The sequence below is a fragment of the Macrobrachium nipponense genome, chromosome 15 (genome assembly GCF_015104395.2).
Source record: "Macrobrachium nipponense isolate FS-2020 chromosome 15, ASM1510439v2, whole genome shotgun sequence".
Classification (NCBI taxonomy): Eukaryota; Metazoa; Arthropoda; class Malacostraca; order Decapoda; family Palaemonidae; genus Macrobrachium; species Macrobrachium nipponense.
The window spans coordinates 7,954,245-7,977,511 of record NC_087208.1 but is presented as its reverse complement, the minus strand read 5'-3'; the positions used below and the strand labels follow the sequence as shown (position 1 = coordinate 7,977,511).

Below are 23,267 nucleotides of genomic sequence, written 5' to 3'. Positions count from 1 at the left end.
GCAATACAACAGGATTAGGTTGAATTACATCTACAGGAGGATTTAATGGAGATACAATTCTACCCTGACTTCTATTCACAGAAGCACTTCTAGAGGAAGACCTCCTGATCCTATCACGCTCAGGCTTTCTCACGTAAGAATCATATGCCTTCCATTCAATTTCAGTCAATTGCTCACACTCAATGCATCTATCATTCAACATACATACATGACTTCGACATTTCGAGCACACCGAATGAGGGTCTACCGAAGCTTTCGGCAACCTCACCTTACATTCCTGTACCTTACACACCCTGAAGCTAGCAGAGCTAGATCCAGACATCGTAATCAAAGAAAAGTCAAAGCCAAAATCCAAATCAAATCCACTATCACGTATGCCAAGCCAAATCAAAACCAAAAGTCAATCAGAATACTCAAGTTAGCACAAGAAGTTTCAAAATCCTAGGCGGAGGTCTGTAAACAGTTGTTTACCGACCGGCGACAGAGAAAAATCTGAATAGAAAATGGGAATGGTTCCTGATATCCGCCTCCCAGCGGCGGGAATGGGTACTAACCACCTGGCCGCCCACTGCGTGTGCCGGGAGTTTTGAAATTCTGTCGGACGTCGGAGAATACAGCTATATATATATCTGACAGGTAAGTTTCATGAACAAAAATCGCTTTATTTTCCGATAGCCAGTAATTCAGTGTTACAGGTAGGGGGGCGTTGACGACCATGGGGGCCGTTATAGAGGCTGGAGACAAATTCTACATGTATCACAGCATTCTGCTACGCCAAAGGAAGACTTTTAGCAAAAAAAAAAAAAAAAAAAAAAAAAAAAAACAAAAAAAAAAAAAAAAAAAAAAAAATTTGGCAAAAATCAGCTCTACAAACTGGAGCCTACCCTAGAACTTCCTTTGGCCAAGCACTCGTTTAAGGCCAGAACTTGTGGGTCAGAAAAACCTGAAAACTTGAGTGGGTTGGAAAAAACCTGAAAACTTGAGTAGTGGGGCGGAAAAACCTGAAAACTTGAGTAGTGGGTCGGAAAAACCTGAAAACTTAAGTAACTAAAATCATTCCCAATATTGAATCTCCTGAGTGGGAATCAACTGCAATTTTTGGGAGTTTATAAGGATTCCTAACTCCTGGGCTAAAACGAGTGGCTTCTCGAGGTACTCCAAACACTGACTCTCTGACTGGGCTCTTAGGAGCCAGTCATCTAGATGCAAGATAGTTCTTATACCCTGAAGATGGAGCCACTTCACTGTGGGAGTCAATACCCTGGCAAACACTTGAGGCACTGTTATCAGTCCAAAGCAAAGGGTGCAAAATTGAAAAATCTTCCCTTCGAACACAAACCTGAGATACTTCCTTGACTTGGGGTCTATGGGAACATGGAAGTATGCATTCTGAAGATCTATGGACAACATCCAATCTCCCTGGTGAATGGACAACAGGGCTGTTTGGTTTTGGGGGCTACGAAGAAACGATTGTAGAACCTCAGACAGTGATTATCTTGAATGAGTTCTACTGCTTCCTTTTCTTCAAGAGATGTTACTTCGCCTTCCAGAGCCGAAAACCTCTCTGATCCTCTAGAATAAGTCATTAAGATGACTGGCATGCTGACTAAGGGAGACTTCCTGAGGAACGGGATAACGTAGCTCTCTTTCAGAACCTTGATAATCCAAGGTTCTGCCCCTTTCCTTTGACAAACTTCCCAAAACATGACAAGTCTGGCTCCTACATGTGCGCAGAGAACGACGCCTTCACTTGTGAGAGTAACCCTTCGATGACGTTTTCTTGGACTAAATCTGGAGAGGGATCTTTGTCTGGCCCAAGAGGGCTGGCCTCTCAAAAGAAGAGGTTGTCTCGAAACCACTGCTAGAGGATCTCTAGGTCTTTTGGAAGACTGGGCAAGGAGATCCTGTGTACTTTTCTTCTCCAGATCCGAAGCAAGGCCTAAAACTGTGGCTTAAGGAAACAAATGCCTCTTATCCAAGAGGGAGTGTAAAAGAGCTGACCTCTGCGAGGAAGAAACCCCTTTTGACATGTAGGAACACCAGAGTTCGCTCTTGAGAGTTCCCATCATGTAGAGAGATGCCAGGTCATGGGATCCGTCCCTAACCCCCTTGTCGATACACAAGAGAACTCTTATCCAGTCCACCAGGAGGCTCTACGAAAGCGAAGGGCATGAAAGACCTAATCTTGCGTCCCAGGGTATCAACAGACCAGTCAAGAAAGTTGAAAACTTCAAAGACTGAAAACGCTCTTCAAAAGATGCACCAACTCAGAAGCAGAAAACAAAATCTTCACCGATGGAAAAGCCAAGCATCTGGCTACATCTACAAGACCATAAACATCTCCTAGCGAAGAGGTGCAAATATCCAAGGAAGGAGCCTCTTCCGTAACCTAAGACAAGTAGTATATCTCCACCTGGAGTTGAGAAGATGGAAAACTAAAAGAGGTCTTACCTTGTTCCCTCTTTTCTGCAAGCCAAGCATTTATTTCTTTAAACACCTTAGCCAAGGAAGACAAAACCATCTTCGGCACATTCGAGGGGTTAGCAAAGGCATATCCATAACAAAAGTCAATTCAGAAGATGAAGGAGTCGTCGGCATGAAGAAAACCGTATATGTGGCGAGCAGGAACTTCATTAAAGCCTCATACACTGAAGAGGAAGCCTCTGTAGTTTAGTCCTCAGATGAAATAAGGGAAAGATCCACATCTGCAGGAGCCTGAGGTGTTGCTGCATCGATCTGAGTCTGTGTCGAAATAACCTCTACAGGAGCTTGTGACACTGAAGCATCTCGGGGCACCTGAGGAGATGATGCCGAGGGAGCTTCAACTACTACTGACACCAGTTGAATTGTTGTGGACACTTGCTGGACTGTCGCGGGTGCTAACGGAGCCATGGGTGGTCAAACAGAAGAAGGAGGCATATTTAGTAAAAGCAAAATACTGTCGAGCTTTGACTAAATAGGATCCACTGCCCCAGTAAGAGAAGCAGCAGCAGGAGCCGAGGGAGCCGATGGGCGTTCCTGCCCAATGCTAGCAGGCACTAACTGGCGGTTGACTGAAGGGAGCTCGGGCACCAATTTGTGCTTGACTTCATCCGATGACGAAAATACCGACCGCTCCATAACAGCAGGCAAAGCATTAAACACAATAGACATGGGAGCTTGAAGAGGGGCCGAAGAGTGACAACAAGCCTTGAGTGCAGGAGGGGCGTCAATTTCCGGGAGGCAGTCGGAAGAAAAACTCTCTGGGCTGTCCCAATGACTGCAAGAAGGACGTGGTTCTCTAAGCTTCTTAGTAGGAACCACTGGAATTGCATCAAAAGTGCTTCTCTTCAACAGACAAAACTTGCTCCCCAAACACCACTGGTGCCTGGAGAGGAGTCATCCAAACTAGACAGTCTGTGCATCCAAGGAGAGACCTATCCACTGGCCTCCGTTGCAACCTGGGAAGCGACAACAGGCTGAATTGATGGGGTGACTGCTCTTGGGCAGACCCAACCAACCCCCCTTGGGCTACCAGTTTGACTCCTCTTCTGCACAGGGGAGCATGACAGTGACCTTTCCCTAGGAGAGTTCATGGGATGAACAGCCAACTCCTCCAATGACACAACACTATCACTTTTCGCCAAGCTGCTCCAGTCTGTACAGAGCAAAATGCTTATCAATCGGAAGTGTGGGAGCCTGCAACTGGAGAAGGTGGCATAGCAAGAGAAATGGGAGCTAAAGATATAACAGGAGCACTCGGATCCAAATTCAATTCAGAAGAACCCTGACTAGCTGGTTTTGAATTAGCCCTAAGAAAAGTTTTTCTCTTCCTGTGTCTCTCTAATTTCTTTGAATGAGACTCCAAATTCTTTCTCTTCCTTTCATCCCAATCAAAACATTCATTACATCTAGTATCAAATGACCATATCTGCCCTCTACAGTCAGTACATAAAGTATAATTAGCATAAGATTCCTTGGTTAGCTTAGTCTAGCAACCTTTAGTGCAATACCTAAAGCTGGCAGAACCTGTGTCCGTCATTGTCAACAACACTAAGACCTGACGGTCACCCAAGGAGAAAACAAAAAAGTAAAAACCAGATATTTATGCAAAATTGACAAAAGAACTCAACACCATGTAAAGACAGCTAATACACGAGAAACAAACTGAGTTCTTTGCAGTGTTGTTCCTCTCTTTTGCCCCGAAAGTGGGAGAAGCACTGTTAACTAGCCAAACCAAATCGAAAATTAATGCAAATTTCGGTATTTTAACTGCTTGCGAGTGAAAACCTTAGATACATAATTACTGGTAAGTTATACCATTAAAAAGCAAAGTTAAAGGAACACTTAGTATAGTAACTTCAACAGAAGTATAAAGTATACCTTGAAATACTTTAACTGACATATAAAGTATTCCTTGAAATATTATAACTCACTTGAGTATATTTGGAGCAGTGATTTCTACAGAACTACTTAGACTACATACTTTAGTATGCAAGTAAGGGTGTGCACTGATTAGTGGTTCAAATCTGCTTAAAGGTTTGTTGCTAAGGACCTTTGTAATGGACCAGTTTTAACAAAACTTAAGGGTCATGAAACTCAAAAAGTTAGTTGTTAAGGACCTTTGTAATTAACCAGTTTTAGCAAATCTCAAGGATCTTGGAACTCAAAAGGTTTGTTGATAAGGACCTTTGTAATGGACCAGTTTTAGAAAAAAATCCTAAGGGTCCTGAAACTCAAAAGGTTAGTTGTTAAGGACCTTTGTAATCGACAAGTTTTAACAAAATATCAGGATCCAGAGCCTTGAAACTCAAAAGGTTTCTTGTTAAGGACCTTTGTAATGGACCAGGTTTAACAACTCTTAAGGGTCCTGAAATCAAAAGGTTTGTTGTTAAGTAATTTGTAATGGAACAGTTTTAATATATCTTAAGGGTCCTGAATCTCAAAAGGTTTGTTGTTATGAACCTTTGTAATGGACCAGTTTAAACAAATTCTAAAAGTCCTAAATCTGAAAAGGTTTGTTGTTAAGGTCATTTGCAATGGACCAATTTTAACAAACCATAAGGGTCTTGAAACTCAAAAGGATAGTTGTTAAGTACCTTTGTAATGGACCAGTTTCAACAAACTGAAAAGGTTTGTTTTTAAGGACCTTTGTAATGAAAGTTTCAACAAATCTTATGGGTCCTGAAACACAAAATTTTAGTTGCTAAGTACCTTTGTAATGGACCAGTTTTAACAAATCTTAAGGGTCCTGAAACTCAAAAAGTTTGTTCTTAATACCCTTTGTAATGGACCAGTTTTAACAAATCTTAAGGGTCCCGAAACTCAAAAGGTTTGTTCTTAAGGCCCTAAGGGCCCTTGGTAATGGACCAGTTTTAACAATCTGTATCATTTTATCAACATTACCGTTCACGTTCCAATCAGACCTTTACACTTCAAATACACAGACACAGGATGAAGTTACCAAATGAGATACATGTTACTGAATTACTATTAAACAAATCTCTGCAGGAGTCCATAATGGGCCATTTTGTTAATACCTAACAACATTCAAAATGGACCATTTTATCAGTAACTAACAATATTCAATAACTAGCACAGTAATTTAAGACTGCATCCCTTTACTTAACCAACAACACTGGCAAAAAGGAAAAATATAAGGCAAAAGTTTGTACTTACTAAGAGTAAAGAATAATTTAACCAGATACAATCTCAAATTCCTACCTCATACTGTCCATGGCTCATTCCCATGTTCTTCCTTATGATATAGTTTTTCTCTTCGACTCCATAAGGATGTTTCATTATGTTGAATTTCCATACCCATCGCAAATACCACGCCATGTACTGCACACTCCAGTAGGGCAAAAAGGCCAACTGAACCCATAATATATCCCTAAAATACATCAAAATGATATGACATAAATGGAGACTAGTGCTTCTATCTTTTCATTATTAAGATCAATTATCTCAAATGCAGTGCCTACTTATGAAAGAGAGAATTAGGAAATATGAAAAACATATCATATAATCAAGTACATAAGAATAGGCATGTAACCTTACTTATATGTTGGCTTTGCATAAACACCACGAATATCCATCTTTTGTTCGATAACATAACGAATGGCCTTTTCCTCATTTTCTTTTATTTCTTCCTTCGACTTTCCTTTCTGCTTCCTCTTCTCACCTGTAATCAACCCCTCTTGCTTGGCCAGCTCAATAGCTTGCAAACGATATTTCGGAACTGAAGAGAAGTATTTAATGGCTTCATCATACCTAAAATTACAGCAATACATTAAGCACCATCCCCAAACATTACTGCAGAACTTTACTGTCAAAATGAATGATACTTATCTCATGTCTAATTTTTTAAGAGAAAATTAAATTTTTATAATAAAACAAGATTTTATGTATGCTTACCAAGTAGTTACGTAGCTACAGTTTCTATCCGTCGGCAGCTAAATTTTTTAAAAATTCGTGGTAGCACTATATTGTTTTGGCTAAGCAATAACCCCCACCCACTACCGGGGGAGAGATGAACTAACTCAGCATTAAGAACCAGTTGTTTATGCCCTCCTATCCATGAGAGGGGAATAGAGAGGGCTCTGATTATGTAACTACTTAGTAAGTATACATAAAATCTTATTTTATTATAAAAATGATATTGTTATGATACAATAAAGTTTCATACATACTTACCTGGCAGATATATACATAGCTATCGACTCCGTCGTCCCCGACAGAAATTCGAATTTCGCGGCACACGCTACAGGTAGGTCAGGTGATCTACCGGCCTGCCGCTGGGTGGCAGGACTAGGAACCATCCCCGTTTTCTAATCAGATTCTCTCTTCCACCTGTCTCCTGCGGGGAGGCTGGGTGGGTCTTCAATTGTATATATCTGCCAGGTAAGTATGTATGAAACTTTATTGTATCATAACAATATCATTTTCATACATTCAACTTACCTGTCAGATATATACATAGCTGATTGACACCCTTTGGTGGAGGGCAAGAGACAGCTAACTACTGACTAGACAGGTAAACAACATATGTTGTAGGTATTTATAGACCTTGGTTCCTCTGTGTTTCTAGACGAAGGGTTGACTTCCTAGCTATTGCATAGGAGTCTGCTTCGTCTCAAGAGTCTTAGCAAGATAGTGATCTGTGGCCAAGAGTTCTTGTGGGTCTACCGATGGGGTCTTATCCACTTACTCGTCGAGCCTAATTGGCATTTGTCAATGGGTGCTAATCCGCTTATATGACAACATGCCTATGCCTATTGGCATAACTAAGGAGCGCAACACCGATCCCGATCACCTGTTCCTAACATGAGGGTTCGCGCTAAATTGAAAAAGAGTTATCCCCCAAACTCCTTTCAAACCTCAAAAAAAATCACTGAGTTAAAATAATTTCAACTCATTATTAAAGGATCAGTGTCGGCTCCTTATCCCAGCAACGTATCCGCTGATACATATAAACCAAGAGAGAAGGATCTCTCGTAGGTTAACTTGAAGTCCTTCGTGTAATGAGCAGTCAACACATATTTGCATCTCTCATATGTTAAAGCTAATATGTCTTCCTGACATATTGTTACGAAAAGAACAAGAATTTGCAAAAGCTCGCACTTCATGAGCTTTTAAATTCTCAGCTGTTTGAAGGTATCATCAAGTCACTTATGAAGTGCTTTAGAGATCCCCATTGTTTCAAAGAAGACTAGCTTTCTTTGAACTGGATCTCATCTGGATGAAGCCTAGCGCCTGGCTTGCGCCTGGCTGGCGCGAGGAGTATCCTGTTTGGAATACTCCTGGCGCCTGACAGTCGTAAAACTCTTCGAATACTCCTGCCGTCTGGAAGGCGCATCTCGCTCCAAATACTCCTGGCGCCTGTTAGGAGTATTAAGCTCAGAATACTCCTGGCGCTTGGTAGGCACATCGCGCTTCGAATACTCCTGGCGCCTGGTAGGAGTAAAAAGTCTAGAATACTCCTGGCGCCTGGGAGGAGTATAAGCTTCGGAATACTCCTGGCGCTTGGCAGGCGCAGAGCGTCTCGAATACTCCTGGCTTCTAGTAGGCGCATCTTGTTCAGAATACTCCTGGCGCCTGGGAGGAGTATTAAGTTCAGAATACTCCTGGCGCCTGGGAGGAGTATAAACTTCGGAATACTCCTGGCGCTTGGCAGGCGCAGAGCGCCTCGAATACTCCTGGCTTCTAGTAGGCGCATCTTCTTCCGAATACTCCTGGCGCTTGGGAGGAGTATTAAGTTCAGAATACTCCTGGTTCCTGGGAGGAGTATCGAGGTCAGAGTACTCAAGGCGCCTGGCAGGAGTATCTCTTCCCGAATACTCCTGACCTCTGGAAGGCGCATCTAGTTCCGAATACTCCTGTGGCTTGGTAGGAGTATCGCTCATGGAATGCGCCTTTCGAATGGCAAGTATATTGCGCTAAGCTGGCGCTATACTTCTATCAGGAGTTCTCTCTTCTCCAGTTGGCTCTTGTTGCTTGGATGAAGATCTGGGCCTAGAACGATCTACCGTAAAGTCAGGCTCTTTGCGCCTACTTGGCGCCTGGCTCCTAGTTGGCGCCAGACGCTTGGCAGGAGTTACTTCCTTTCCCACGTCTCGCCTGGCTAACGCATCGCTCCCCCCAGAGATGGCCGCTTGTGCGACAACTCCCCTGTAGGGTTCGTCGCGCCCGACAGGAGATCGGTATTTGGGTCTCTTAATCGGAAGCCTGTCATCATTTTTACGAGTAGGCTCTTTAGAAAGTACTCCTACCAAAGACGCTAATTGCTCCTGCACATTCATCAAAATTTAGTCAGCTACATCCAGTAGACGATCGGAAATTTCAAAAGTCCGAGAGACAAGTCTTCCTCCGAGGAGGATCCTTATTGCATACTTCCGTTGCTAACGAGTTCTCCTCCTACATGTTGATGAGTTTTCTCGTTGCAGAAGCTTCCCTATCCTTGCCCGAAGGAAGGGAAGGAGCTTGGAATTTTAAAGAGGTTCTGAGCTGAAATTGGTAGGACTCCTGATTTCTAGCTCTTGAATGTATCTCTCTGAACCTTTTGGGAAGTAGTTTGAGCCCTTCTCGCGTTCCAAAGACTCTGTCCGTAAACGTTTAAACCTTGTCTTCTTCTGTAGATGACAATGTCACTATATTACCCGGACAACGAAACCTCTATCTGAAAGCGTTGATCCAGGAATAAAAGGCTTTAGTTCTTTTGCCAAACATACTATGCTGGCCAGAACCCATTGCCGAGTCTTCCTAGAATTTGATTCCAGATTCTAAAGCCCAAAATTTCACTTGTCCTTTTGATCGTTTAGGACCAAGAGAAACCTTTGATTAGGAGCAGTTCCATCTTGTCGGAACACGGAATCTGGGGCCCAAATTAGGATCCCATTCTAAGTATAAGATCTCTTACTCTTATCGTATAGAGGTATTGTATAAGATCCCGAAGATCTTAATTCTCTACTATCTCTAATATTCTTTGTCTAGACAGAGTATATCTTTTTACTGTGTTCATTGATAGCATAAAATACCAAGGTGATTCTTCCCTCTGAAAGGGAAGAAAACTATTATGTGGTTCACAGAGGTATCGGAAGAGGACAGTTTCCCCTTTCTATCTAGCACGATCTGCAGCAACTCTATGTCTTTAACATATTTAAAGGAATTATCAAGCTTCCCTTGAAAAATCCTCTCATTCATATTTACTTCTGGTCAGTCTGCACGCAGACAGACTCAGAGTGAATAGGTTTTTCAGGTCCAATATTTATAATAGAATCCGATAAAATCTCTACTCTCTTAGAAAAACCTTCCGACACATGCTGAAAGAAGAACGTGACCTCTGTGAATCCCACCTTTTTATTGCCAAAATGATGCATTCATCTTCTTCCTTAGACGCCCATTTATTTTAATATGTGTTAAGAATATATACAACTAGGGGAAAAAAGACTAAAGTTTATTCCCCTATTTAATTTAAAGATGGCGTATCTTGCTACCTCTCTTGTTTCGAGGAAAAGGAAGCAATCTATAAGAAGCTCGTTCATCTTCTGCCTTGCGAAGAGATCTGTGAATACTTTCCGCAGGGTCTGACAACTCTTTCCAATAAATGTTAAATCGTGCTCTGCCGAATTAAAATCCTTTATAATCCTATCACATTGTGGTAAACAGCATTCATCTAGGAAACTCTTGTAAGGATAGTAGGAACGCTGTAATTAACCACGGTGTGTGCATAAGGCTTAACCGTATCGTTATCTTAAGGTGAATTTCCTACTACATTCTTTCCTCGCCGAGGCAGAGAGATATCCTTAGCAAAACGAATACGATGTTATTCATGTTTGCCTAAAAAAATCCCCTCAATTCGTGGTTAAATCCCTGATTGTATGGGGAATATACGGTGAAGCATTCGATCCCTTAGGAGAGAAAGATGTAAACAACCGTTCACGACCGAGAACCGGATGGTACTAGATTGGCTCACAATTACAGCCGTCTCGTTCACTGCCTGGCTGCATTCATTCTGAGTTGCCAGTTACTCCCTTCAATGAATGGATATAATAAAATTATTCTCGAGTCTAAGAAAGCTCTCAATAATATAAATTTTAGCCAAACAACCTTTGTTAAATACCGAAGCTGAATAGGTATTGTCGTAACAAACCTTTTAAGCGAAGTCTTTACTAGGAAAATCCTGTAAGGATATAGATAATTCCGTAGCGAACCAGAAAGGCAACTATGGTATGCGTATATGACTTGTCATTCAGTAGTCATATACAGCAAGCCTTCTACGACACTCTTTCCTTTCCGACATGCAGAGAAAGAATGGAAATCTTACTCTCTTCGTTCCTTTCGTCAATAATCCCGAATGAGTATTAGTCGAAAGAGATTGCAAATGACAACCGAGGATCGAAGAGAATCTCTCCAGCTTTTATTATCTTGGAGATAAGTCCGTATTTTACGCCTTTCTTATCTGGAAGAGCCTCTAATCAATGAATGAGAGCTCGTACGAATCTTGTTCAACTTCCAAACGATTGCCCCTCTTTCTGTAAATGGTTGGTTGCAATATTTTTTAGAAGGAGGATGATTTTAATATCCTCTTACTAATACTGAACTAATTCTCACAATTCTGCTCTATCTTCCATTCCTCAATTTGGGACAAGATTGAGCAACCGGAGGAGAGCGCTTCCTTTCGAAAGGTGAAGGGCTTTTAGCAGTACCGACTCTAACCTGACAAGGGCTACGGCAGCCTGTGCTACATCTTGAGTCCCTGCCTGGAAAAAGCCGAACTTGCTCTTGCCTTTATTGCATTAAGACGATCCTGACAAGGGCAACGGCCGCCTGCGCGACACCTCCCGTCCCTATCAGGAGAAGCCTCGAATGTCTTTCACCTTTCGCCTGGAGGACTCTCGGCGGTTGTCAGGCTCTTCTTGTAGGAGAAAGTGTCTGGCGCTAAGCAGGAGTATCTTGCCTAGAATACTCCTGGCGCCTGGGAGGAGTATCGCGAACGGAATACTCCTGGCGCCTAGCAGAAGTATCGCTTTCCTAGGAGGAGTATCGTGATCGGAATACTCCTGGCGCCTGGTAGGAGTATCACGTTCCGAATACTCCTGGCGCCTGGGAGGAGTATCGTGCTCGTCGGAATACTCCTGGTGCTTGGCAGGAGTATCGTGGATCGGAACACTCCTGGCACCCCATGGCAAGAGTAAATCACGTTTTAAGATCACGATACCTCCTGGCGCCTAGGAGGAGTATCGTGATCAGAATAACTCCTGGATCCTAGAGACGTATCGCCCTTGGAAAGTTTTCTTGTTGGAAAGTTCCGAGCATCTGAAAGGCGATCCTCGCCTGGAAAGTTCTGTACGTCTGGAAGGTTATTCGAATCTGGAATCTTCCGCCTTCTGGAAGATTCCGCTTGTGCGGAAGGTTCTGTGTGCGGAAGGTTCCGATCTCTTGTACATTTGTTCTTGCTTAGAATTCGACAATACTTTCATTTTCGACATAGCCCTCCCTTTCTTCTGAATGAGAAGGACTTCCATTTCCGATAAAGATCCTGGTTCATCGTCTTTCAGGCGCTTTGCGCCCATATTCAGGCCCTTCAGGTGCTTTGCGTCTCGTTTCAGGCGCTTTGCGCCTTGTTTCAGACGCTTTAGGCGCATTGAGCCTCGTTACCGGAGCTTCATGCCCAAGGAGCTAGAAGCTTAAAAGTTATATATATGTGTACTCACTAAACGAGACCCATATAATTCATTCGATCAACAAATATTCTTTAATATCTAATTCGTTCTTCTCAGAATAGATATATTTTCATATACTTCTCCTTTCTCCGTCTCTTCTGAGGTTCCGATAGCCAGACGAGATTATCTTGCATCTTCATTTAATCTACGCCGTTGAATGTTTCTACTCCTTATTCGTCAAGACGATAATAAAAAGGGGAACACATTGAATTAGGATGCCTTTCCAATGGCTATCCCTGGCAGTCTGGGACGTTCTACAGAACCTGCCGAGGGGACACCTGAACGGTGGGGGTTCTCCATAACCTCCGTACGGCTTTCGACATTCCTTCTCCTCCGGGCCAGGGAGCTTGGAAGAGGTCTAGGCCTGGGAGCGAGACAGAGCCGATCAGACGCACCCTCTATTGCAATGGGGAACACTATAATCACTTCTTACCTTATAATAGCTCGTATCTTGAGCTACATTCCTTTATCTTCAAATTGCAAATGAATTTGTAGTTTCTGTGAAGTAAGAAGGTGATGAGGAAACAACACTACTAGTACTGTTAATATTCTAACTGCTTGTCAGAACGAGGGCTATTAAAGCTTCTAAAGAAAGCATATCTAGTTCTATGTTTTCTGACTTCCTCAAATAGGAAGTTACCTTATTTTCCTCAATCAAATTCTAACATTTATTACACTTTATCAATGAATAAATATTTATATTTCCCTTTCTTGCAAACTATGTAATTGTCTACCGAAAACTTCAGTAGTTACACATACTCTATTCTTCGAAAACTTCGAAGTTAATTCATTAAAAGTTATTAAAAAGTTATTAAAAACGTATGCCAAACCACCGATCCAGTACTTCCCTGTAAAAGTCGGCCCAGAAGATCGATGGCGATGAAACACGAAAATCAAATCAGGAGGGAAAGCAAACATATGTTTACCTTCCCAGCGACAGAGAGAATCTGATTAGAAAACGGGGATGGTTCCTAGTCCTGCCACCCAGCGGCAGGCCGGTAGATCACCTGACCTACCTGTAGCGTGTGCCGCGAAATTCGAATTTCTGTCGGGGACGACGGAGTCGATAGCTATGTATATATCTGACAGGTAAGTTGAATGTATGAAAATATAAATTTTATGTATGCAACTTAACAAGTAGTTACGTAGCTGAATCCCACATTGTTGTGTTGGAGGTGGGATCCATGGATAGTTATCTAGCCCTAAATCCCCAAAAACTGCACCAAAATTTACCACATTGGCAACCCTGTTACCTCCTATTCTGTCCGCCAATTGGCAACACTGCCGTTGACAATTACAAAACCTACCCTTGAAAATCAGTTGTGATAGGCAGATCACAGGGTAGGATGGGTGGGACTAGATAAAATATACAGGCAAGTACTATTAATATTAATTTTATTATAAAAATTCCATATTAATAAGCATTACCTTAATATAATTTATCTAGCCCAATCAACCACATTGAAAGGAAGGAATCTGAATAAAATTTCCCTTTCAGGCAGAATAGGAGGAACCAACCTAATCTAATTAATGGAAAAGGAAGAAAAAGAATAATTAATAACAGGACATACAACAACAAAGAAATATATATCATATGCTTTGTTAAAAACTCAACCCAAAGTCTAAGATACTAAGAACTCAAAGTCTCCTACCATAATGCCACCGAACTGCGGTAGTAAGGGATAAGGAGTAAGTGCATAGTCAGTCTGTCTGTACAAAAGACAGGTGACCAACCAGGTGACAAGTCAGATGACATTGAGGACAGCAAGGCTGCACCCTGATGTCTTCATCAAGCACTACAACCACCAACGACACCTGCTCTCTCACGAATATCTGACGCCAAGAGAGAAGAGCAGGTATTAGCAACTCTTTCCCGAAGGATGAGTGCCTGGACTGCCCAGGCGATTCAAAGCTAAGCGAACATTGGGGGTGTATCAACACAACACAACGTTGCCAGCAGCGATATCAGCTCATGAGCAACTCCTGACTCGAACTTTCTGGTGCCAAGAGAAAGGTGCGCGGAGCAAAAGACGACTCAGTCCCAGAGGATGAGTACCTGACAGTCAAAACTGGCCTCATGCTAAACAATCATTAGAGGGTGTATCAACGCAACTGATTTCGTCAACAAGAAACTCAGAGCTTCTAAATGTCACCTGATCTCGTGTGAGTGTCTGAGAGAAAACAGGTGAGACAAAAAGTAGATGGTGAACGAGTCACCAGATGACAGCAGACAATCCATCAACTAATTCCCTGTCCAGAAAGACAATGGAAGAAGCATGAGTCGTCACGACAGGCGAAACAGTGGCTAGTCCTAAGTCAACATCAACATTGAGGAGGTCCAATAACGACACAGAAAACATTATTTTGGGCGAAATGAAGGCCAACCTTCTTGTGGAGTCTATGAGTCCAGAAAAGTCTCCCTATGCAGAGGCAGACACAAACAAAGAGAAAGCCTCTCCGGTCTCGTAACAAAGATGTCTTCTAGTCGAAAGACATGACAGTGGGAAATTAAAGTTAACCTTTCCCTATTCCCTCTTCTCTGAAAGACAAAGGTTAACTTCAATGCCTTATGAGATGAAAAAAGAGAACTAGCTTGGGGAACTTTGAAGAACCTACTTGATTATCTCTCAAACATGAAGACTGGCAAAGCTGGGGCTGTTGGCAAGGAGCCAGAAAAGTTCGCTAGAAAATAGCAAAGAAACGACTTGTAGGCTGATGGAAGAATCTCATCTCTGTTTTCCTCTTCTTCCACCAAAGAAACATAATAGACGGATTCATGACAGCCATACCTTGCAACACTGTAAGTAAATCGGTTCCAATAGCTATAGACGTTGGTTGCTGAACAATCACAATCTGATCCAGTGGCGCTGATGCCAATGGCACTCGATCGCTCATGGGAACTCTGTCGCTCTTCAGACCTGATGCCAATGGGTGCTCTTGAAGAAGAGGTAACTCTTGCGCCAGTGGACGCTCCTGCGACAGAGGGCACTCTAACACTAAAGAAAAATCAGATGCCAATGAGCACTCCTGCATTGACGGGCACCCCTGCGCAGATGGGTGCTCCTACGCCAATGGCCGCTCTTGCATTACTGAAACCACAGAAGGTAGGACAGTCCCCTTCTGCTCAAGAGGGATGCACAGGCACCAACAGACACTCGGGTGCCACACACTTCTCAAAGCTAGACATCCCATACAGAGGAACCATCTGGAGAAGGGAGCACAGGAGGATAAAGATCTGGCGCCAATGGACACTCGCAAATTTACCTGCATTTGGCCTCATCAGACTGGTGCCCAGAGGATGACTCTGACAAGGAACAAATCTTAGAGGAGAGTATCCTCTCACTACCCTGTCCATCTAAAAGACATTGCCATTGTGTGAAAAGCATTCTGGACTGTTCCAGTAGCTGCCAGAAGGATGTTGGTCCTCTTGTAACATACTGGCCTTCTTAGGGGGGACAGGAGAAGGCGACACATTATGAGTCCTCCTTTTCAATGGATGAGACTCATCTATAAAGTGCTACTGACACGTGGGGGACAATTCCTCGGAGTTCAACATACTCGAGGAAAGACAAGACACTTCCTTAGAGACACCTTTCCAATGGCATTATGTCATGACCTGAGATTTATCAACAGGACTGCCTGCGGAGGTAACTGCTTGTGAGCAGACCCAACTGACCTCCCTTGGGCTACCAGTATGCCTCCTCCCAGGTGCTGGGGAGTTTGACAGGAACCTTTGCCTAGGAGAATCAGTGGGATGAACAGCCACCTCCTCCACAACACTAGCACTGGCACTCACTTCACCACTTACCATCTATTAAGGTCTTGGCAGACGCTCCTAACTTCTCCATTGTCTGTAACATAATTGAAAAGTTTTGGTCTGCTCGTGCTTTGAGGCTGGCAACGGCATTGGGTTTGGGTGCAAGAGAGCCAGGGTTGGGATTAGGTTGAATAGATAAGGGGGAAGGTTGATCTGAAGGAGAATTAAATACATTTACATTTTCAACAGGAATATCCTGACTAGCTAAACGCTTCTTACTCCTAGCCCTAGAAGCTGCTTTCCACTCCTTATCCCTCTCTAACTTATTTAAATGACTGGTTAAAGTTTTCCAAGATTTAGGATCCCAATGAACACATTCCCCAAAAGTCAACTTAGGAGAGCAAGTTTGACCCCTTCAATCAGTGCAAACTGAATGCAGATCATAACACACTTTAATAAGTCTTGTATTGCAGCAAAGTATAGGACATGTTGAGATACTAATGAACTCAAAACTAAGACAGTCTAATCCAAGGGCAAAATTGACTATTTCGACAAAACAATTCCTGTCTAGAGCTAAATACTGCTGAAATGCCTACCAAAATATAAGAGTACTTCACCAAAATTTCCAAAGTAATCAAACTAGAAGTACACAAATCCAAAAAAATTCTGCTGCTGCTGAACAGTTGACAGTAACATCCTGCAGAAACAGCTGATTTTCAGTGCCGAGTTGGTTCCTCTCTTCCCCAGTAGTGGGCGGGGGGTATCACCTAGCCAAAACACTATAGCGCTACTGAGAAATATAAAAAATTCAAGCTGCCAACGGATAGAAACTGTAGGTATGTAACTACTTGGTAAGTTGTATATATAAAAATCTCAGGTATGCAAGTAAATGACAATGATGACATAGTAAGTGTACTATTTTGAAAAGCTATGTATTACACACACACACATGTATATGTATGCATATACATATATATATATATATAATATATATATAAATATATATAGATATATATATATATATATATATATATATATATATATATATATATATATATATATAATGTTTGCATTATATATAATTCTACATACATCATAATTTACATCAGATGTTAATGACTATCATTTGCTTGTGGTTCCTTGTTCTAAATTAGTCTAGGCATTAAAAAATACATGAATATGTAGTTACTTTCTTAACAAGCAATCAACCAGGAATCATTGCAAGCTCTTTGCAGGAAGTCATAGTACTAAGTATATACATAATTCACATGGCCATCAGTATGGCACTTGTTACCCTACTTACTTCACCCATCCATTATAATACTGCACTAATGATATGAGCGAAATTGTGACGGCCAGAACTATTCTGACATCCACATGTGGAGCCATCCTCCTCCTCCAAGCTCTGTAAACATTACGATAAAATTCTTCTGGATGGTCCAACATATAATCGTAGTCTTCACGAGCCTCGTCATCTCGAAGGATGTCATACCTAGTTGAACGAACCAAAACAATTTTTAATTATTTGAAGGCAACTGGGAATAACTTTTTACACTAAAAATAATAAATACAGACAGAAAACTTCAAATCCTCAAAATTCCAATTTCTCATGTACCAAACCTACCAAAGTGATATTAGTCAACTTTTAAAAGTGGTCACTAATTATTATGGGAGTGATTCATTGAAGAGGGCCATCATCCTTTACTTTAAAAAGTCTGATGCCTTAGAAAGTTCTATTATAGGCTGACCTAATGTCTACTAGCCCATGGGTTCCAAAACCATGTCCAAATGTGATAAGAGATATACAGTAGACCATTCACAGGGGCTGTGTACCAGATCCCCCCGCAACTAGTTAGAATCTGCAAATACTTTGAACCACCTCTAAAAATGCTTATAACTGCCTCTCTTGAAAGTTCAGCTACCAAATGTATACCTTAAATAACATCCTACATCAAATTTACCTTAAATTACCTTATAACCATATTAATCTTTGAGAGTATATTATTACTATTTCAAAGACATCTTAAACACTAGTAACCTTAAATGTATATATACATATATACTTTTAACACTTCCAGCCAAAAAAAGAGAGAGAGAGAGAGAGAGAGAGAGAGAGAGAGAGAGAGAGAGAGAGAGAGAGAGAGACTGTTCTTATTTAAAGTAGTGAAATGTTAAGCTCATTGTATTTTCTTGAAATATGATATTGTTATGATACAATAAAGTTTCATACATACTTACCTGGCAGATATATACATAGCTAAGACTCCGTCGTCCCCGACAGAAATTCAAATTTCGCGCCACTCGCTACAGGTAGGTCAGGTGATCTACCGGCCTGCCCTGGCCGGCAGAACTAGGAACCATTCCCGTTTTCTATCATATTTTCTCTCTTCCACCTGTCTCCTGCGGGGAGGCTGGGTGGGCCATTAAGAGTATATATCTGCCAGGTAAGTATGTATGAAACTTTATTGTATCATAACAATATCATTTTCATACAATCAACTTACCTGTCAGATATATACATAGCTGATTGGCACCCTTTGGTGGAGGGTAAGAGACAGCTACTTATGGAATAGACAGGTAAACAACATATGTTGTAGGTACAAATAAACCTTGGTTCCTACCTGATAGGTGGTAGACTTTGTGGCTGTTGCCCAGGAGTCTGCATCACCTCAAGAAACTTTAGCGAGATATATGATCTATGGCCAAGAGTTCTTGTGGGTCTGCCGATGGGGTCTTATCCGCTTACTCGGCAGAGCCTGAAAGGACTTTGTCAATGGGTGCTGATCCACTTATATGACAATACACCTTATGAAGGAGCACACAACCAATCCCAACCACCTGATCCTAACCACCATGTTAGTATTAAAAATTGTTCCGAGTTATCCCCAAACTCTTCACAACAACCATAACTCAAAAACCAACTTACACACACACACATAATTTAAAAAAATAAAAAAAATAATAATGATACTCATCTAATAAGATATCACAAGAGTTCCTTACTGAACAATAGTGACTGGCCGCCACTGCGACGTCTGCACTTAGTCAGCAGAAAGTCTAGAACATATCTAATAGACGTTACGTACCATTCAAGGATTGGTGTTAGCTCCTATACCCAGGATCGTATCAGCAGACACGAAAGGACCCAGAGAAAAACATTTCTCGTAGGTCACACGAACGTCTTTCAAGTAGTGAGATGCAACCACTGAGTTACACCTCCAATATGTCGCTTCCAAGATATTTTTTAGCGACATATTTCTGTGAAGAGAGAGAGATGTCGCTACTGCTCTCACCTCATGTGCTCTTACTCGCAAGAGTCTAAAAGAGTCGTCAGTGCATACTTTGTGAGCATCTGTAATGACATTCCTTACAAAAAAGGCTAAAGCATTTTTGGACATAGGTCTTGTAGGATCCTTAACAGAGCACCAAAGACCTTGTCTACAACCTCCCAACTGTTTCTTCCTCTGCAGGTAGAATTTTAGAGCTCTTACCAGGCAAAGAGACCTTTCAGCTTCTCTACCGACGAGACCCGATAAGCCTTTAACTTCGAAGTTTTTAGGCCAGGGATTCGAAGGATTTTCGTTCCTTGCCAGAAACAATGCTTTGAACGAACAGATGGCTGAGTCTCGTTTGAATCCTACTTTATCATCAAGGGCGTGCAGCTCACTAACTCTTTTAGCTGTCACCAGTGACAAGAGAAACAAACACTTTCTCGTTAAATCTCGAAACGAGGCCATATGAGGAGGTTCGTACCTTCCAGAAGACAAGAACTTCAGGACAACATCGAGGTTCCAGCTAGGAGGAGATGTATTCTTAGACTTCGTGGTCTCAAAGGATCTTATAAGATCGTGTAGATCTTTATTATCTGCAAGCTCTAGGCCTCTATTTCTAAAGACGGCCGAAAGCATACTCCTGTAACCCTTTATAGTGGATACAGAAAGATGTGATTCCTCTCTCAGGAATAACAGAAAATCGGCGATTTCGGTCACAGAGGTACTGGAGGAGGACAACTTCTTCGACTTACACCATCTTCTAAAAACCTCCCACTTGGATTGATAAACTCGCATAGTGGAAGTTCTGCGGGCTCTAGCGATCGCGCTTGCAGCCTTGCGAGAAAAACCTCTCGCTCTGACAAGTCTTTCGATAGTCAAAAGGCAGTCAGAGCGAGAGCGGGGAGGTTTCAATGAAACCTCTCGAAGTGCGGTTGTCTGAGAAGATCCATCCTTCTTGGGAGGGATCTGGGGAAGTCTACTGTCCACTCCACTACCTCTGTGAACCACTCTTGTGCAGGCCAAAAGGGGGCTATCAGGGTCATTTTCGTCCCCTTCGAAGCCACAAACTTCTTTAGCACTTGTCCCAGAATCTTGAATGGGGGAAATGCGTAGACGTCTACATGAGACCAGTCTAGAAGGAAGGCGTCGACTGTTAGAGCTCTGGGGTCTTCTACCACTGAGCAAAAGACTTCCAGTCTTTTTGAGAGGAATGTGACAAACAGGTCCACATGAGGAGTCCCCCATAGAGACCAAAGACTCTGACAAACTTCTGAGTGGAGGGTCCATTCTGTGTGAAGGACCTGGCTAATCCTGCTCAGCCTGTCTGCCCTCACGTTCCTTACTCCCTGAACAAACCTCGTCAGGAGGGAGATGTTCCTTTGGGAGGTCCAAAGTAGAAGATCTCTTGCGAGCTCGTACAGGAAAAACGAGTGTGTCCCTCCTTGCTTCCGAATGTAGGCAAGGGCGGTGGTGTTGTCCGCGTTTACTTGGACTACACTGTTTGTCACTATAGGTTCGAAGTTCTTTAGAGCCAGGTGTACGGCTAAAAGTTCTTTGCAATTTATGTGCCAGGACACCTGAACTGCATTCCAGGTGCCTGACACTTCTCTCTTTCCTAAGGTTGCTCCCCAACCTTTTTCTGACGCGTCGGAAAACAATACAAGGCTTGGGTTCTGAACCTCCAGGGAAATACCCTTGTTCTCCTTTAGTGGGGGCAACCACCATTCCAAGTGTTGTCTCATCTCCACTGGAATGGGAAAACTGTCCGAGAGAAGTCCTGTCTTCCAGTTCCACGATCTTTTGAGGAAGAACTGAAGAGGACGAAGATGAAGTCTTCCTAGAAGAAAGAACTGTTCGAGTAAGGAAAGGGTCCCTAGAAGGCTCAACCATTCCCTCGCCGAAGTACGTTTTTTCCCTAAGAAGAGAGAGACTTTCTCTAAGCCTCTCACGAGTCTCTCTTGAGAAGGAAATACTCGAAAACCCCGAGAATCCATCTGAATCCCCAGATAGACCAAGTTCTGGCTGGGGATCAGCTGAGACTTCTCGAGGTTTACGAGTAATCCCAATGATTTGATCAGGTTTAGGGTCAAAGCAAGGTCCTCCAAACACTGTCTCTCGGATCTGGCTCTGATGAGCCAGTCGTCTAGGTCAGAGAGATATTGACACCTTTCAGGTGAAGCCATCTCGCCACATTATTCATCAGGCTTGTAAAGACCTGAGGAGCAGTGGACAGGCCAAAACACAAGGCCCTGAACTGGTAGATCCTTTCCCCCGTCATGAAACGGAGGTACTTCTTCGACGAAGGATGAATCGGGACGTGAAAATAGGCATCTTGGAGATCCAGAGAAACCATCCAATCCCCTTGGCGAAGAGCCGCAAGGACTGACGCAGAAGTTTCCATGGTGAACTTCTGTTTCTGAACAAATTTGTTCAGAGCGCTGACGTCTAGAACTGGTCTCCAGCCCCCCGAGGCTTTTGCAACCAGGAAAAGGCGATTGTAAAACCCCGGGGAGTTTTGATCCAGTACTAGTTCTATCGCTCTCTTGTCCCACATCTGATCCACCATTCGTTGAAGAGTATCTCTCAGAACAGGGTCCTTGTATTTGGCGGACAATTCCCGCGGAGTTGAAGTCAGGGGAGGACTGTCCTGGAAGGGGATGTAATATCCCTTCTTTATCACAGACATCGACCAAGCGTCTGTATCGATGAGTGCCTAGGCATCCGCAAATCCCAGGAGCCTGGCACCTACTGGTGTTTGGAGGATCCTTACATCACTTTCCCCTTTTAAAGGGACGGAATGATGATCTACCTCTCCTCTCAGGCGCTTTCCTTTTTGAGGGAGCTCTAGAGGGAGGGCCTCCTCGAAGGCCTGAAGAGACGTACTCTCCCCTTTCTTCTCTCCCACTACTACCGGTCTCTTCTTTCTGGAAGACTGAAGGAGAAGATCCTGGGTCACCTTCTCCGTTAGTGAACGGGAAATGTCCCTCACCAACTGAGAAGGGAACAGAAAGTCAGACCTGGGAGCAAACATCAAAGCTGCTCTTTGTGAGTGAGAAACCGCCTTGGTCAGAAAGGCGCTAAAAACGGACTTCTTCTTCAAGAGTCCCGCTCCAAATAAGGAGGAGACTTCCCCTGAGCCATCCTGTACCGCCTTGTCTATACACGACAAGATACAGAGGAGAACATCAGGATCGAGGCCCTCTGAGTCATGGGCCTTCTTGGCCATCACCCCAAGGGACCAATCCAGGAAATTGAATGCTTCCTATACATGGAAGAGTCCCTTGAGGAGATGATCAAGCTCAGAAAGACCCCAAGGCACACGAGCAGAGTTCAGGCCATGTCTTCTTGAAGCGTCTACCAGACTGGAAAAGTCAGCTTCCGCAGAAGCTGGGAGAGAGAGTCCCATATTCTCCCCTGTCTGGTACCAAATACCCCTTTCGCCTGTAAGTCTAGCAGGGGGCATACAGAAGACAGTTCTAACCAGATCCTTCTTCGTTTTCATCCAGTTATCCAGAGACTGGAGAGCTCTCTTCATAGATATAGTCGGTCTCATTTTCAGAAAAGACGAAGACTTTGGCGTCTTGGAGCAAGAAAAGAGAGAGCGAGGAGAAGGAGGAGCGGCAGGAGTTAAGGAATCTCCATATTCCTGAAGAAGAAGAGATGTCAACACCTTGTAATTTAAAAGCCCTTCTCTACCACGAGCCTCGTCTTCTGAATCCTCTTCAACAAAAGGATCAGAAGGAGAATTCGTCTTCAAATCTTGGGGGTCTTTCCAAACATCTCTCTCTGCGGAAGACAAACTCCTAACCAGAGAGGGGCTAAGAGCACGTACAGAGCCCCTATGAAACAAAGCTGACGTCTCGCGCCTGGCTGGCTCCTCGCGCTTGGCTGGCGCCTTGCGCCTGGCTGACTCTTCGCGCCTGACTGACTCCTCGTGCCTGGCTGGCGCCTCGCGCCTGACTGGCTGCTGACGTTTGGCTGGCGCTTCACGCCTGGCTGAATCCTCGTGCCTCGCGCCTGACTGGATTCTCGCGC

General features: G+C 43.2%; 1 protein-coding gene across 1 annotated transcript in view; it reads right to left on the bottom strand.

Moving 5' to 3' along the window:
- Positions 1-23,267, bottom strand: part of LOC135226989 (dnaJ homolog subfamily C member 25 homolog) — a 181,219-nt gene that overhangs the window by 59,411 nt on the left and 98,541 nt on the right. Inside the window, exons 3-5 of the mRNA XM_064266704.1 lie at positions 17,264-17,452; positions 6,040-6,252; positions 5,704-5,872 (exon numbers count right to left, since the gene is read on the bottom strand). Of these exons, the coding sequence (XP_064122774.1) occupies positions 5,704-5,872; positions 6,040-6,252; positions 17,264-17,452 (571 nt within the window). The remainder of the gene's footprint in view (positions 1-5,703; positions 5,873-6,039; positions 6,253-17,263; positions 17,453-23,267) is intronic.